At 47.3% G+C, this 16,433-nt stretch overlaps 1 protein-coding gene and 1 long non-coding RNA gene across 5 annotated transcripts; one reads left to right on the forward strand and one right to left on the reverse strand.

Annotated features, from left to right (window-relative positions):
- Positions 1–2,532: 2,532 nt before the first annotated feature.
- On the reverse strand, positions 2,533–6,489 carry LOC310761346. Its single transcript, XR_014547410.1, has 3 exons — positions 6,376–6,489; positions 4,674–4,816; positions 2,533–2,604 (listed from the first exon to the last, which is right to left on the reverse strand). It is a non-coding gene; the product is annotated as an uncharacterized lncRNA (long non-coding RNA).
- Positions 6,401–13,777, forward strand: SPRY2 (sprouty RTK signaling antagonist 2). Of its 4 annotated transcripts, none has more exons than XM_083611006.1 (2): positions 6,401–7,506; positions 11,956–13,777. In XM_083611006.1, exon 2 carries the CDS (start codon positions 12,007–12,009, stop codon positions 12,940–12,942), a length of 936 nt encoding a protein of 311 aa, XP_083467132.1. In that variant the 5' UTR covers positions 6,401–7,506; positions 11,956–12,006; the 3' UTR covers positions 12,943–13,777. The 4 variants fall into 4 exon arrangements, with proteins under 4 accessions (XP_083467132.1, XP_083467133.1, XP_083467135.1 ...); XM_083611007.1 differs by lacking the exon at positions 6,401–7,506 and adding an exon at positions 7,683–7,840; XM_083611009.1 differs by lacking the exon at positions 6,401–7,506 and adding an exon at positions 9,380–9,724.
- Positions 13,778–16,433: the final 2,656 nt, after the last annotated feature.

Genomic DNA, 16,433 nt, shown 5'->3' on the forward strand with positions numbered 1-16,433 from the left:
TTGCACAGCTTCTGCCTTTTCCTGGCTCTGCTGGGGGGGGGGGGCAGAACCTCAGTTAACTGAGTACTTTTAATGCTTTTCAACAGCATTTGAGGATTTGGGGGGGCAGCTCCCCACCCCACCCCCTTGGCTACACCCATGTCCCCAGCTACTAATCTAAAGGCAGACAACCTCTGAGCAAGTGCAAAGATAGCAAAGGATGCTGCTCACAGTCCACTTGGTCTTGAACAGGTCCACTGCCTTTGACAGGATGAACCTGATAACAAGGCAGCCCTCTCTAGCATCCACCACCCCTAAGCTACAGAAAGGGGATGATTGTGTCAAAGGAGATCCTTGCTTGCAGCGGGTTCAAAACCGGCTTTGCACACCCTCTCTGAAAGTACGCCGTGGGATTATTACATCGAAAAGCCCCTTGGGGGCCTCAAGCATTGGGGATGAGGCCCGCTTTGCCCTCTTTTCTCCCCATAGGACTATGTCCCCCTCCCTTGCCGACAACAAATGCAACTGCTAGAGCACAAAAGGCAGAAAATGAGGTTACTGTTGCAGCAGATGCATGGCAGCTGGGTGGAACACTGCACGGGCCAGTTAAATACTGTAGGCTGAGTGGAGGAGGTGCTCTTACCTGCTTGGCCTAGAATGGCCTGGCAAAATGCCCAAACTGCATTCACAAGTAGCTGCAAAACAGCTTCCAAGTAGCATTACACAACAAGGAGAAGTCGTGCTTCCTCTGCCTCAGCTCCCACCTCATCCCTGCTCCTCCCTGCCCCCCCCAGACTAGAAGCTTGGGTTCTGTTTTCAAGCCTTATCAATGGCCTCTCATTGCACTCCTGAACAGAGAAGGTGATGGGCAACTCTTTCAGCCAACTGTATCTTTCTATGCAGGGAGAGAAGCCTATCTTTTCTCCTGTTCTCCTGCTCCAAAGTATTTCTTTGCTAACAGCACACAAAGCGGCTCAATTCACTGCTCCCTCTAGCGGGCACAAAGCCATCAAACCCTTGCCATTCATAAAATTGCTGAATGAAAAGAGATTTGCCATTGGGACAGTACACCTGGCTCTCTGGGCTGCTAACACTGCCATATGATTGGAAGATGTGATGTCTGTCACCTGCAGTGCTTTGGAGCCGGGTACCCCCTGCTCCACCCCCAAAGGGGGCTGGAGCGTGCACAAAGGATTGCATCATCAGATATATTTACAAATGAACTGTCATTAAAATAAGGGATTTCTAGCAAGTGATTGAAGGAACCTGTACAGAAGTTGCTGGGGGTTTTTTTTAAGTCAGGAATGTCTATAACTCTAGAAAAGAATGTTCCAATTAAATAATCATGAAAAATTTAGAAATTGTAATTAAAGGGATCCAAGTCATACTCTGAGTAGACCCATTGAAATTAATGAACTTGAGCGCATTAATCAGGCTGCTCTATTACTCAGTGGTAGATCACCCCAAACTTCTAATGTAATGCATGATAGATGCTTCATAGAAGTGAAATATCCCCTTTAATCTTATACATTTTCATTAATTTGAGCTACAGTATTCTAAGTTTTAAAAGGCTGCTCCGCACACAAACACACTGTATTACTTGCTTTGCACTTGCAAATAATGGTTCACATACACATACTGATACACCCAGCATTGGGCTTTTGAAAGTCTTCTGAGTCTGTGGTCGCTGGGTGCTGGATCAGAAAACAGGAGACTTGTAAAATCTGCTTGCTACACAGTCCTCTGCATCAGAGCCTACAGGGTAAGGATAAGAACAGTATGAATGAACTGGGCTGCACAAACACCTCCAGAGAGACTTTTTCATTATTTAGCCTACTAGCCCAGCTCTTATTTGCAAAGTACTTGACTCTAGCTCCAAATTTCTAGCAGCTGGGCTACTAATCGGTGCCGGCTCCCTGGGGTTCTGGGTGCCCGAGCACCCACAAAATTCCCCATGAAGAGGCTGGGCACCCACAAATTTCGGTGTCAGGGCCATGCACGCTGCATGGCACCCATGGTCACTGGCCATCCTCTGCATTTGCATATTATGTGAGTTTTATCACACGTATTTCATGCAGTCCATTCCTATATGTGTTACTCAGAAGTAGGTCCCACTGCATTAAATGGGGCTAGCTCCCGGCCAATAGAAACAGGACGACATCCAAAATAGGACATACTCCACAACATGGATGTTGTGTTCTTGAGTGTTTACTCTTTGTCTTCTTTTTTAAAAAAACTGTGAAAGAGTTGTTGGATATGCCATAGGTGTCCCTCTGCCTGGTCCTGTCATCTTCTGCCCGAGGAAGAAGAGTTTGGACTTGATATCCCGCCTTTCACTCCCCTTAAGGAGTCTCAAAGCGGCTAACAATCTCCTTTCCCTTCCTCCCCCACAACAAACACTCTGTGAGGTGAGTGGGGCTGAGAGACTTCAGAGAAGTGTGACTAGCCCAAGGTCACCCAGCAGCTGCATGTGGAGGAGCGGAGACGCGGACTCGGTTCCCCAGATTACGAGACTACCGCTCTTAACCACTACACCACACTGGCTCTTCACTCTGCCAACTTCACTCTGCCCATTCCACCTGCCAAATGGGCAGGCAAAAGTACAGCCAGCCGAATGCCCACAGCCTGCAAAAAACACCCAGAAATTGTGAGAGGGCGAGGAGGAGCTGAGCTAGCCCAGGGTCTGGTAGGTCACAAACTGACCCCATTGTCACCGAATGTAATGGCAATGGGTCCAATTTTCTGTGCCAGCTCTGCTATTTTTCTTTCCTCCCACCTTGGCAGGGCTGTGGGTGTGGCAGTAGCCCTGCCGCTCTGCAAAGCCTCCCTAGACAGCAGCTTGGGTTCAGATTGCACGGTAATATTCTAACAGCCAATGACATGCATTATCTTTACCTAATAGGCTCCAATGGGGAAAGTCTGGTTGATTTCGAAAGCCTAGTATTAAATTACGTGGAGAAAGTGAGACTGGCTGGGAGCCTGTGCAGAGAGAGAGCCACATCAGATTATCATATCTTGGCTTATTGAGTCAAGATATGCTTGCATCTTTGATTTTTGCAATTAAACCAGGAAGTCTCTCATTCACCAGAGTTTCCTGTCTCATCTGATTTGAGCTGGGAAAATATGGTTGCCAACTTCAGAACAAGTCAAGATCTCAAATCAACTTCAAAGCGACATTTAAGATCCTGACTTTGTGTCCAAAGCTAACCACTGTTTCTTGGGCAGACAAAGTGAGAAACTATGGTTAATTACACATTTCCTGGTTTAATTACAGCTCACTGCAACGGGGTTACGTGTGCAGGCAGAACTTAATATATGAACTTAATATACTGAGATGATCATCTGAATGTGGTCATACTTCTCACTATAGACCAGTGTGCCTAACCACTGCCTTCCAGTTGTTACTGGGATTGCAATTACCTCCAGGCCCAGCCGGCATGGCCAAGAGTCATGGAGGATGTGAGTTGCAGTTCAACATCTGGAGAAGGAAGTCTGGAGAGAAGGAAGTCAACCACTTTTGCTCCAGAAGTCTCCAAACACTTAAGAGCGCAATCCGGGGCATGTTTACTTGGGACTTAATCCCTAGGAAATGTGGGTAGGATTGTAGCCAAATTAGGCCTTGGTGAATGAGTGTGAATTCCGTTGAGCAAAGTGGGGCTTACTTCACCGTAAACAAGCCAAGGATGGGGGCTGCCACTCCAAATCGGGCTCTTTCCAGGGAGCCCTGGTGAGATTTGTGGGAAGATAAAGTTTACTGCTGTCACCCACAAGCAACGCATTTGGAATTAAAGTGATTTCGTCACCTTTCCCAAGTGGATGACAATATGAACCAGGAAATATGTGAGCATTGTGACTGCCTGTTGGTTTTTTTAAACAGCTGTAGCCCTCGCAGTCACTGAACTGTCTTGAACGTTAAGGAAACAAGCGTAATTGCTTTCTGAATAATGTTGCCAGTTTGTTCCTTTCTTTCTCCTACCCACGACAGTGGTACAATCGATTGAACTACCCCAAGATAAATGCCACCAGTGGTCAAAGTTCCTGGCAGAATTTATCCAGAGGACCATCATCGTAGACGTCTTCGCATCATTTTTAAAAATAATGATAATTTTGAAAATAAGGAATGGTTCCCTGGTGACATTCAACGAAGCAATGGATTCCAGTTTCTCCAATGCCAATGGCACCATTCTAGTCCTACCACCCACCAGATTCTTTCACCCATATCAAGAATGAATCAGCTTGTATTTCATTTGCAGGCTGCACCCCTAAAATATTCCTGAAACTGGGGCAGATAAACCAATTCTAAGTACACTTACTCTGAAGTACGTTTTCTGGATTGCACCCATGCAAGGAATTGTTCCTGAATGGGAGCCGCAATCCAGGACACTGTTCACACAACAGCAAGTCCCTTTGAGTTGAAAAGGGCTTTTTTTACTTGGTCTGCCGGGAAAGCTCAGTTGGGTATCCAACTGACGCTGATAATATCAAGGCGGCAAGTCCCATCCCCATATGGGACAGCTGCAGATCCCTGCATTCCAGGGGGCTGGACTAGATGATTCACAGGCTCCCTTCCCAAGCTATTCTTCTGCTTCACCACAAGCACCAAAAGGGGCCATCTTCCGCGTGTAAACTCAGGGCAACCGGGCTCAACAAGGTTTTGAAGCCCATTTCCCGTTTTCTCAGCGCTACATTCTTACCCGCGCTCACTTTCTCTTTTCTTTCCTGGATCATGTGTAACTTTCTTAAGGCGTCCCGTGAGCGTGCAAGGATTTCAACCCAAATGGTTGCACGCCACAGTCTGAATGCTCCGGAAGGAGCATCTCGCTAATCCCATTTTTAACTGAAGGGGCGCGGGGGGGGGGGGGGGGAGGGAGGGAAGAGAGAGAGAGAGTTGGTAGAGAAAGCGATGCAAATAACAGTGGGAGCCGGCCTGTTTCAGGCACGCCGTGTTCCGCTCCTCACGTACACTAACGTGGGGGAGGGCGACTCGGGCTGGGAGCTAACACTTGTACACAGCGTATCAATTGTGTTAATCCACCGAACAATGTGTCCTCCCCTTCTTACAAACACAGCGCCCTCTAAAATCTGCTAGGTGATTGGATTACCTTCTTTCTCAAAGGAGGGGGTGGGTGGGAGCGGGGCAGGACGCCTAACATTAATGATGCAATTCTCAAACACGTGTTCTTTTGGGTCAGCCTTGTTGACTTTTGTCACGTCTACTTTGAGAGTAAGTTGGCCGAAGATTGCGAGCGACTCACTTTTCATTATTATTTAAGGGAAAAGGAAGGCATTGGGGGTTGTGTATGTGTGTGTTTGTTTTGGAGGGGGTGTCTACTCGCGAGTAAACGCAGTATGAGAGGTGGCTGCCTTGGAGCTGCGATCCTAAATATTGTCATTTGCAATATCGATAAGATCCTAAGGGACAGCCAAGTGAATGGTTCCAGGGTCGCGCCGTCCGATCCTGTTCATGTTACATTAAGTAGTAAATCCCATCCAATTCAACGAGATTGATGCCCAGGTTACAGCGTGGAAAAGGATCGCAGCCTTCCTAGAATCTCCCTTTACAAATTTACAGGGCTCCTACTACCCAGACCCACTCCCGAGTAAAACAACTCTTTTGCACTTTGGGATTTCAGCCTCGAAGAGATCTTCTGGCATTGCACTTCCCGGTAACATTTGCTCGCGAGTAGTCCCCGGGGCAATCGACAGAAACATAGCCCGCAGAAAACCTGCTAAGCAAGAGAGGCACATCTCGGAACAGCCAAGGGACTGTCTGAACCTGGGGGGGGGGTGGGGGTGGGAATAAGAAGAGCCTACTCTAGAGTATACGGCTGTAAATTCCGACACGGGGGTGGGAAAGAAAACCGCCCACAAATCTGACACGAGCTTTCTTGGAAGAGGCCATCTCCCTAAAGCCCGTGGAACAGGCATTGGATCAGCGCGGAATGCGACTTACTTCCGAGTAAGCGTGCGTGGGAGGGAGGGAAGGAGTGCGGGGGGGGGGGAGGGCGCTCGAATCCCCGTCGATCATTTCTCTTTGTCCAAAATGTCACCGGCGACGTTTAAAACGCTTTCGGGTCACAGTCCCCTCCCTCCCTCCCTCCTTCCTTCCAACTTGCACCGAGAGCGGAAATTATTGTGGAAATAATACCCCGATCCCCTGCAGTTTTCGGTGTGTGTGTGTGTGTGTGTGTGTATGTGTGTGCCTAGACTTAGCCCCATCCGCGTATAACAAAAAACGGGGGGGGGAGGAATCGAGGAGGGGAGAGAGAGAGAGAAAGAAAGGAAAAGGAACGAAAGAAAGAAAAAGGAAAGAAAGAAAGAAAAGCCGTTGGATCGGCGAATGGGCTTCTCTCCTCTCTCCGTCCCTCCCCAAGCTGGTGTTGCCCTTTTGAATACCTCCTGGCGCGCTCTGCTAAAGGCTAGCTCCCAAGCGCTGGCAGGCGGAGAGGTTGGGAGGGTAAGTGAATGTAAGCCCGGGCGAGCCAATGAGGTAGGACCGGATACGATATATCCTCTGGGACAACAACTGCTCTGTTCCTCCTCAGATCCACATGACGCCATTTACTGCTGCTTTTGCGGAGAGATCACCCTGCCTCCTCCGGAAAGAAGAAAAAGAGAGGGGGGGCGAGAGGGAGGGAAGGAGGGAGGAGGAGGTGGAGGAGAGAGGGCGGAAAAACGCTGGAGCGCTGCAAGGACGGATCTCCAACCTGCCTTCCTGCAAACGCGCCACAGGCAGCAGCAACTGCGGCTCTCGAGCCCCGCTGACTTTTCCCTCCCTCCCTCCCCCCAAAAAGAAAAAAAGGGGGGAAAGAAGGGGGGAAGACCTTGCTCTCCTCCTCCTCCTGCCCCTCCTCCTCCCAGTTTGCAACCAGCAAAAGCTGCCTTGGGAAGAAAACGCACGCGCTCACGTACAACACACATTTGCCCAGAAGAAGAGGGGAAGAGAGCTCGCCAACCACTTAAAAGAAGCAACAAGCCCTTAGCACGCACCCCCCACACACAAAAATTTACAAAGCGAAATCAATCCAGATTGCAACCGATCCGGACGCCCAAGCTGGAAGAACAGAGCGAAAACAACAACTCCTGGTCCGCGGCAACCTTGGGATTTTATTCTGTTTTCTCCTCGTTCTCGCCAGGAGCCACTCACTTTATGTCGCTCGCCTGGGCTCGCCCTCCCCCTGTGTATGATGTATTAAGCGAAAGTGACTTGGGATTGACGAATCGGCCTCTTGTTCATTGAGAAAAAGAGAGAGAGAGAAGCAACAGCGACAAGGAAATCAACGTGTGTGATTGCGAAGGAAAAGGGGGAAGAGAGGAAGAGAGAAACCCTCGCCCCGTCTGGAAAAAAGGGACTTTTTAGACACACGCACACATTTGTGGTTTGTTTTCTTTGCTATTTATTATCAGCCGTCCCTGCGGAGAAGACAGAAGGAGGCAGGGGGAGAAAGCAACTTTGCCGTGGATTGTCTGCTTTTTCCTTTCCTTTTTGCTCGTTTCAATGATTCTCGCTCGCAACCTGGACTCGAAGTGAGTTTCTGGAACAGAAGAGCCGCTTCTGTTCTCCCCCTCCTTTTATTTTCGTTTGGCTTCGGGGTTGCGTTTTACTCGTCAACCCCAGGAAGAAGAGAATCCAGGGAGCGGGTGGAGAGGAGAAGGGGTTGTGAGGAGGGGAGAGAGGAGGAGGAAGAAGAGGAGGGTTCATTGCAAAGCAAGCTTCTGCTTCTATATATATGTGTGCGTGTGCGTTTTAAAGTAACTTGTTTGCAAGGAGACAAATGCAAATTTCAGGCCGATTCCCTTGGTAGAAGTCCTGCGAGGGGTGTTTCTTTTCTCTTGTGCACGGCAAAGAGACTGCAAAATGGTGTGTGTGTTCGGGGAGATTGCCTTGGGAAAGTGTGTCTGCGTGTGTTGTTTGGGGGTTGAGATTTCTCGGGTGGGAACAGATCGCGGAGTTCCTTCGCGCTTTGAAGGATTCCTGGCGCGTCCTTGCGCCTCGCGGATGACTCTGCAAGAGAGGAAACCCCTCGCCTCGCGCCATTGGGGGCGAGCGTTGTTTTGAAAGGGCGGAAATCTCCCCTCAGGTTGTTGAAGTGAAGCTATTTCTGCAGAGAAGCCTTGGCGGCAGCGCCTTCCCCTCGGTTTGTGCACGGCACGCCGCGGTGGCCAGCTTCGGAAACGTGCGTCCGAGTTCGGAACAGTTAAGCAGCTCCGTTGCTTGCAAAGAGAGCCTGTCAAAAAGGCTGGGTTGCAGGACAGGGGGGGTAAAAAAACCGAAGCAAAAACTTGGGTATTTTCTTTTTCTTTTTCGCAACTCCTTCTACCCCAACTCCAATTGCTCTGTAGCTTCTTAGATCCAAGCTCACCTCGTACTTAGCCGCCCTCTTTTCAAACTTGTGCACTTGGAATGTGCAATTCGGAAGTGAGCGAACGTCTTTAAGTGTAAATCTGGTTTTTTTTTGTTGCCAGTGGGAGGGATGGGTAGAATCTCCCACTTAACCGGATTGTCTTCTGAAGTGCATTTTTTCTTTTTTGACATCTGCTCTACCTTCTTTCTCTTCCCCCTCCCTACCGCCCCGGGCCTTTTTTTGGAGGGGGGGATATGCAGAAGATTGCTACTTTTGGAAATGGCTGGTCGTGTTTCTTTTTTCTTTCTTAAGGCTTAATTTGCCCCACCCCAATGCCTGCTACATAGACTCAGCCCTAAATAGGGGAGGGAGGCATTCAAATGGGGGGTGCGAAGACGAAGGGGGTGTTATAAACACCCCTGAGATAAAGCACCCTAAATATTATTTTTAAAAAAATTGAAAGCTTGTGGGTGCTAAACTATGAAAGACAGCAGCTTTTGCATGGAAGAAAAGGGTGGTTGTGCACTATATAAATTCTTCGTCTTTTATTCAAAAGCCACCCCCATCCGCACCCCTGATCTACTTCGCATTTCTTCCTTTGCTAGTGAATGGACTTGGGCTTTTTAAAATCCGTGGGACAGTTGGCACATACGTACAACACTACAAATCCTGGCACAGAGGATTTTAAAATAAGGCTTCAGCAATTGTTGCATTAGTTAGAAAGCAGGGTGTTTCGTGGCTGGGGGGTGAGGGGACTTTGTTTGTTGATAGTGTAGCTGGATCTGTCGACCGGGGAATGCGTTTCCCTCCGGGCAATAAAATTCCAGAGGCTGTTTGTGATGGGGGGAGGAAGAGTTGAGAGTCCTGCTTTGTCATTCATGAGATGGGGATTTGCTTGAAATTTACGCAAATCGGACAAATGCCCAGCAGGCGCTCCCTTGGGGGCAGACTTCCTGCCAGACCTGACTTCTTGGAAGCTGGAGCTGGTGGGATTTGATGGCATTTGGGTGGGGGGAGAGGGAGGGGAGGGGATTGCGTGAGCAGGTGTCTCGAAGGTGCTCAGGACGGAGCAGATATGTACTGTAAGTCACTTTACATAACTGAAGCAGGAAAGAGCCCTTCCCCATCTCCTGCTGGGAGGAGGAAGGAAAGATCCTGCCAGGCTCTCCTGATAAGGCAATCTTATTACAGTATAAGTCTCCGTCTCTCTTCACCCTCCTCTCCACCCCCCGCCCTGCTTGTCTCCTGTTGATCTCCAGGTTGTCTGCCCTCCAGGGAGGTTCCTTTGAACACAGTATCAGGGCAGCCTAGAGGAAAATGAGCAGGTTCCTGGGATCCCACCTGCTAGGCGGATTGTTTTATGTATGAAAGGAAGAAGCCTGTAATAAGGAAGGAAGGAGGTGATGCTCCCTGGCTGGCGGGCGGGCGGGCAGGGAGGCAGTGCGGGAGGAAAACGTGAGACAGATCTTTCCCGACGTGTGGATTGTGGACAGATTTTCAGCCGGCACTGCTTACTTGGAATTCAGTGGGAATTCCTTCCAGAGAGATAAGACTGCACGGGGTTGCAGTCTTCACCTAAAGTTTGTAGTATCTTGCACAGCCACCTAAATTTAGTAGTACTTTTTTTTTTAAGGAAAAAAAAATCAGTTGCTATGAGGTCATTGCAATAGAGAGGACTATACCTTGATTTTTACCCTGTAATTACTGCAGATTATTGGGTGGTTTTTATGTGCCGGCAAATCGAAGCCAGAATTTTAAGTACTCCTTAGAAGTAAGTCCCACGGAGTTTAATAGTGCTTACTTGCAAGTATATGCATAGGTTTTCGCTGATCTGATGCATGTTTAGTCAGAAACGAGCCCTGCGGATTCCAGTTGTGTAAGCAGTTCCTATACTTCTCTTTAACTTAAGAGTAAGTTTCACACTGAATTCAGTGGAACGTATTTCCATGTATGCACCGGGTTGTAGTGTCACAGTAATGTGACCAAGAGAATTCTCCTTTTGTTGAACAACTGCTCCTCAGACTTTTTTTTGCATTCTGGATCCTGCCCATTTGTGTGAGAGAGGTATTTAGCCCAGCTGTTTTCTAGTTGGCAGTCCTGTCTCTCTCTGTCTATACTTTATCAAGATTCCATTGTAAGTAATGGTGGTTCAGGTAGTGCTGTTCAAGTTGAAGCAATATTGTCATAGGCTGTTCCTGGAACCATGTGGCTTGCAGATTGCACGGAGGATATTTGTGTATTGTAAGCCAAACCACTTCTTTTTTTTCTGGCAGTGCCCAGGAAGTGGATGGATTATCTCTGGGTGTTATGAATGCACAATGAAAACCCTTACAGTGCTCAGCACTGTAAGCTTCAGGTGCTGGGGCTTAGGAATGCAAAGTTGTAGACAAATATTAAAAGTTCTGCAGAGAGGTACTTTGTATATGCTTTTTGGCCTGCACTTAAGACCAGCCTTGGACACGTTGTTGCTACTCTATGCTTTTCTCAGTGTCGTTGCAGGAAAACACATTTTTCCTTCTTTTTTTGCAACATGTTTAAGCTCAATGTGGAAAGAGGACATATTTGCTAGGCTTGCACAGGATAGAAAAATTACCACTCTGTCATTGGAAATTCTGTTTTGCTTGTTTAAAGTCTGCTACATATAGTGCAGAGGAAGTCCCACCTCTTGTGGGTGTATGTATTTATTGAGGAGTGGACTACAGTGAACTTGGGTGCACTGACTTCTGACACTCTGGTTTTTTACTGCAAAAGTGTGTTACAATCTGTGATCTGTGATTTGTCAAGAGTTTCAGACAGCTAAGGTGTCTAGATCCACAAAGAGAGATTCAGGCAGGGACATGTAAGGACACCTCGCAGGCTTCTCCCTTTTTTAGGTATACACCTAAACATGAAAACTGCAATATGGTTGCAAACATATGCAAAGAATGGGTACATTTGTCATTGAGTTTTGTACATTGTACATTTGTACATTGAGTTGCCAGAATTGACTCTTTGGCTCTTTCTGTCAAGTGTACAAGCTTGTACTATGTAGTGTGTGAATTTGTCCTATAATGAACGTCAAGATGTGACTAAGATGCAGGTGTCCTCGGTTTCCAGAAGAAGAGGTCTTTGCCAATCCTTAATTAAAAAGCAGAACCCTGTAAAATGTAGAAAACAACTACCTTTCTCTTTTTTAAAAATAAATAAGATCCAATTTTAAAACTGGATTTAAAAATGCTCTCTAGAGGTAGGTTGGCAGCATCTCTTCTGCAAAGAAGGTCCATTCTCTTCAAGGGAGGACCATGCTGGAAAACAAAGCCTCACTTAAAACAGGGATGAAGATACCTGTGGACTTCCAGGCATTGCTGAACTACAACTCTCATTATTCCTAACCATAGTCACTGGGGCTGACAAGAGTTGGAAACCCAATAGTATCTGTAGGGCCACAGGTTCCTTGCCTTTGCCTTGAAATCATAAAAGAGATTGCTTATTTCCACTGAATTGGTTGTCCCCAAGTCTTCTTCCACCATGAAGACTTGGTGCCTTTGCTTCCAGGGACTAGCTGCTGTGAAGTGTGTAATATTGAGGGATTTTGCAAATACGCTAGACAACGTAGCAACAAAACCCTAATCCTCTCTTCCTTTGCCTGCAGGATTTCAGATGTGTTCTAAGCTTCCTGGAGTGATCACTCTTCAGGGTACTGATGGAGACGAGAGCTCAGAATGGCAGTGGGTCACAGCCTTTGCTACAGAGTCAGCATGACAGTGGGAGGCAGTATGGAGAACCTGACCTAAGGGATGTCCTGGCACAACAGGTTCACGTCTTGTCCTTGGACCAGATCAAGGCCATCCGAAATACAAACGAATACACTGAACCACCTACAGTGGCTCCGCGGCCTGGGGTGAAGCCAGCGCCACGTCTGCCTCTCCAGCACAAGAGCGAAAGGGCCAATGGATTGACTGATCACCTTAGCAGGGTCCAACATCCCCAGGTCCATGTATCTTCCCGGTTACCACTGTCCCGTTCCATTAGCATGGCCAGCACCGGCTCGCGGGCCAGTACCCGGACCAGTACGAGTAGTAACTCATCGGAACAGAGACTTCTGGGGTCGTCTTTGGGGACAGTTGCAGATGGGATAGTCCGAGTGCAGCCCAAGTCCGAGCTGAAGTCCAGTGAACTCAAGCCCCCTAGCAAGGAAGATCTGCACCTGCATGCCTACAGGTGTGAGGACTGTGGGAAATGCAAGTGCAAGGAGTGTACTTACCCGCGAACTCTTCCCTCCTGTTGGATCTGTGACAAACAGTGTCTCTGCTCGGCCCAGAACGTGGTCGATTATGGGACTTGCGTCTGCTGCGTCAAGGGCCTTTTCTACCACTGCTCCAACGACGACGAAGACAACTGCGCCGATAACCCTTGTTCTTGTAGCCAGTCCCATTGCTGCACTCGGTGGTCCACCATGGGTGTCGTGTCCCTCGTTCTGCCTTGCCTGTGGTGTTACCTGCCGGCTAAGGGTTGCCTTAAGTTGTGCCAGGGCTGTTACGACCAGGTGAACAGGCCCGGCTGCCGCTGTAAGCACTCCAACACTGTTTGCTGCAAAGTGCCCAATGTTCCCCCCAGGAACTTCGAGAAGCTGACATAGCATCGCTCCTCGGGAGTACGGCGAAATAATACGGATTATTCCTTTTTAACATCATATGCAGCCAACTAAACGAGCTATAATTGTGGCACTGTGTCTTAGGAGGATGGGGGGGTGCGCCCTGAGGTTTGCAGTGATCTGCTCTTCCTCTTGTGTGTTTTCATGGGCCAACTTGATGGATACCTGCTTGTTCTAGTCCACCTAATGGAGAGATGAAGGGAGAGATGCTCCGCGGGACCCGACTATTGCATAAGCTAACGCAACTTGAGACACTCCTAGGCGATCTGTCGTGTTGTACATGTGTGGGTCCCCCCCCCCCAAAAAAGAATAGTACATTTGTAAATTAGGAAACTACTTCAACCTGCTCCCAATTATTTTCTGCCAGAGATGTGCTATATTTTTGTATATAGGATATTTTCAACTGTGAAAACACGAGTGTCATAGAAGACATGGCACAGGTCACAAAATATTATACTAATATGTTGTACATTCAAAAGAATGTGAATCAATCAGTATGTTTTAGATTGTATTTTGCCTTAAGGAAGCCCTTCATTTGCAAGACTCTGATTCCCCCCACCCACTTTTTTTGGATTTCATGTATATTGTACAGTTACAGTAAAATTCAGTCTTTATTTTCTAATTTTTTTCAACATATTGTTTAGTGTAAAGAATATTTATTTGAAGTTTTATTATTTTATAAAAAAAGAAATATTTATTTTAAGAGGCATCTTACAAATTTCACCCCTTTTTATGAGGATGCCACAGTTGCTGCAAATAAGGGGTGAAAGATACATATGTTCCCTATAAAATAGAAAATATATTAACGTTTGAAATTAAACTGGGCTGCTTGTCGTTTTTTCCCCTTCCTCCGGTCCTTTGGAATTGAACCATCTCTTATGAAAGGAAGGCGTTTCTGAATGCAAAAATGAATAATGAAACCATAAAATAGGTTGAGATCTCTTCTGAAGGCTGCTGTTTGATAAGACATGGAATCCTTATATGATTGTAGACGGAAATGCAGAGCTAGTGGAAGTAATGCAACCCTCCAGATCGGCCCTCCAGATGTTTTGAGACTACAACTCCCATTATCCCTGACCACTGGTCCTGTTAGCTAGTGATGATGGGAGTTGTAGTCCCAAAACACCTGGAGGGCCGAGTTTGCTTATGCCTGAAGTAATGTATGCTGAAGAGAGAAAGGAGAGTTTGCAGAAAGTGATGACCTGTTTTACAGAAGACCTTGGCTCAAACTTGTTGCCATACTCCTCAGTTGGTAGAGCAAAAGACTCTTAATCTCAGGGCCATGTCTTTGAGCCCCACATGGGGCAAAATAGTCCTGCATTGCAGGGGGCTGGACTAGACTATCCTCATGGCCCCTCCCAACTTCAATAATCCAGTGTTTGCCAATGACTCAATATCGTGCCCTCTAAAAGTTGCACTACAATTCCCATCAGACCTTTCTGGCATGGTCAGGCATGATGGGAAATTTAGCCCAGCAACATCTCAAGGGCAGCCTGTTGGCTGTAGACAGCTCCTATCACAAAAGGCAATTGTCTGTCTTGTTCACCCTCCCCTTAACTTGTTTCCTAACATAACTTTACTGTTCATTTCCTCACCACCTGCCAGTCAACAACCACTTAGGGAATTGCAAGGCTTGACATGGGTTTGGTGCACTAGATCTCTAGGGGACAGAAGTGGGTAGCTCAACGTGTGGCCTTTGTTTCAGCATAAATTTATTAATGCATCACTCTGGCCTATGTAAGTTGCTCAATAAATGCCTGGTTAGGGAAAAGTGTGGACCAAAACACCCTCAAAACCCTCAGAATGAAGAAGAGGCAGTCAAAGTCAATTAAAACTCTTTAATGCCAAGAGTTTATGAGCAAAATAAATGTGCCATAGGGCATTAGAAATCCGATTGCAGTGAAGCTTACGCCAAGCAATTGTGAAACGAAAATGGCTTGGTTGATTTGTCACTGGTGACTGTTAACCTCCACTAAGGTCAGTCTTCTTCTGCTGCCAAGTTTCCCATCGGAAGTCTAAAAAATGATTTACCTGTCTATTAACTTACCTTTTTCTGTTGTTGTCCTTCAAGTATGAGTGGCGCTTACGTAGTTAAGAGAGAGGGCGTGAGCCAGCCACAAGTGTGTGTGCGCTCACTGCAGGAGAAAGGTCATTCTTGAGAAATCACAAAAGACTCGGCAGACAGGAGAAAGAGCTTTGGAGCGGCTCTGAATCCTCTCGAGCCTGAAGCAAAGTTAAATTAACAGCACACGACTGATTCCAACACGAGGCATACTCCAAATAAACGCCTTGAAATTCATGGGCATGAGCTGCTGAAGTTACTTTCAATGGGTTTGTTCTGAGTAGCACTTGCTTGGCGATCCTAGTGAACTCAACTTTATCCAAGCACTCTGGACAAAGCCGTGGATTCCAAATAGGGTTGCTATACATTCAGGTTTTCCTGGACATATCCGGGATTCATCCATCGGAAATAGCGGAAATGTCCGGGTAAAAATGTCTGGGGAAACCCAGGTGTATGGCAACCCATACTCGAAAAACTTTATTTTTTAAAAAAATTGTTTTTTGAGATTTTGCCAAAAAAAGCTGAACAACTTTGCCTCCCCACCCCCCAGCCCTCCAAAAAGCTCAGCAACTTTTGTGTCCGGATTTTCACTTTTTGAATTATGGCAATCCTAATATAGTCTAGAATTCTGGTTCTGACAGTGGCCATCCTACTCTGCAAGTATCTGATGTGCAAAGAATCTGCTTTTGTTCCAAGAGGGTTTTGTTTTCTACAAGTTAAACACAAGTTACTGAATGTTTCTATCTTTCTAACTTTTTTTTTAATTGCTCCAATTCAATACCCTTGTGTTACTGACATCTCGAAGGTAATGTTTGCTTTGGAGATTGTTGCTCATATGTGTTGGTCTCCGCTTTTAGCTTTAGCAGGGATGTAGAATGGGGAGTGCCAGGGGCCCAGGGCCGTGGCTGCACAATTTTTGAGTGGTGACCCCACACAGCTGACCCCAGCAAGGCCCAGCCTAGTGCTCCTCTGCCCACCAAGGGCTGTGTTGGCCAGCCAGGCTCCTGCTTGCATGAGCTGACAGGTTGTTCAGTGCAGTCCCACTTAGCTCTGGTGGGGGTGGGATCGCTCTGGCAGCATCAACGGTGAGGGCTGGGCTGATGCCTCCCAACACCCCCCCCCCAGTGCGCATGCTCCCCAGTGTCTCCACCCACCCTGGGTGCCGGCAACTGATGCTATGTCACTGAACGTTAGGACTGGTTTACATGTTCCTTGCATATAATGTGCTCTGTAGAGAAGCGTGAAAATCAGGTGTGGATCGCATGTCATCTGCACACATGGCTATCTCTTACTGCACAGACAAACTCCCCACAAGGTTTAAGGCGTCTGTAATGCAATAGGTTGTTGTCTGTTCCTCACACATGGCAATCTACAGGTGCCTTTTATGCTAATTTGTGTGGTGAATACATTTGCC

Source organism: Podarcis filfolensis, assembly GCF_964270895.1.
Source record: "Podarcis filfolensis genome assembly, chromosome: 4".
In the NCBI taxonomy this organism is placed as follows: domain Eukaryota; kingdom Metazoa; phylum Chordata; class Lepidosauria; order Squamata; family Lacertidae; genus Podarcis; species Podarcis filfolensis.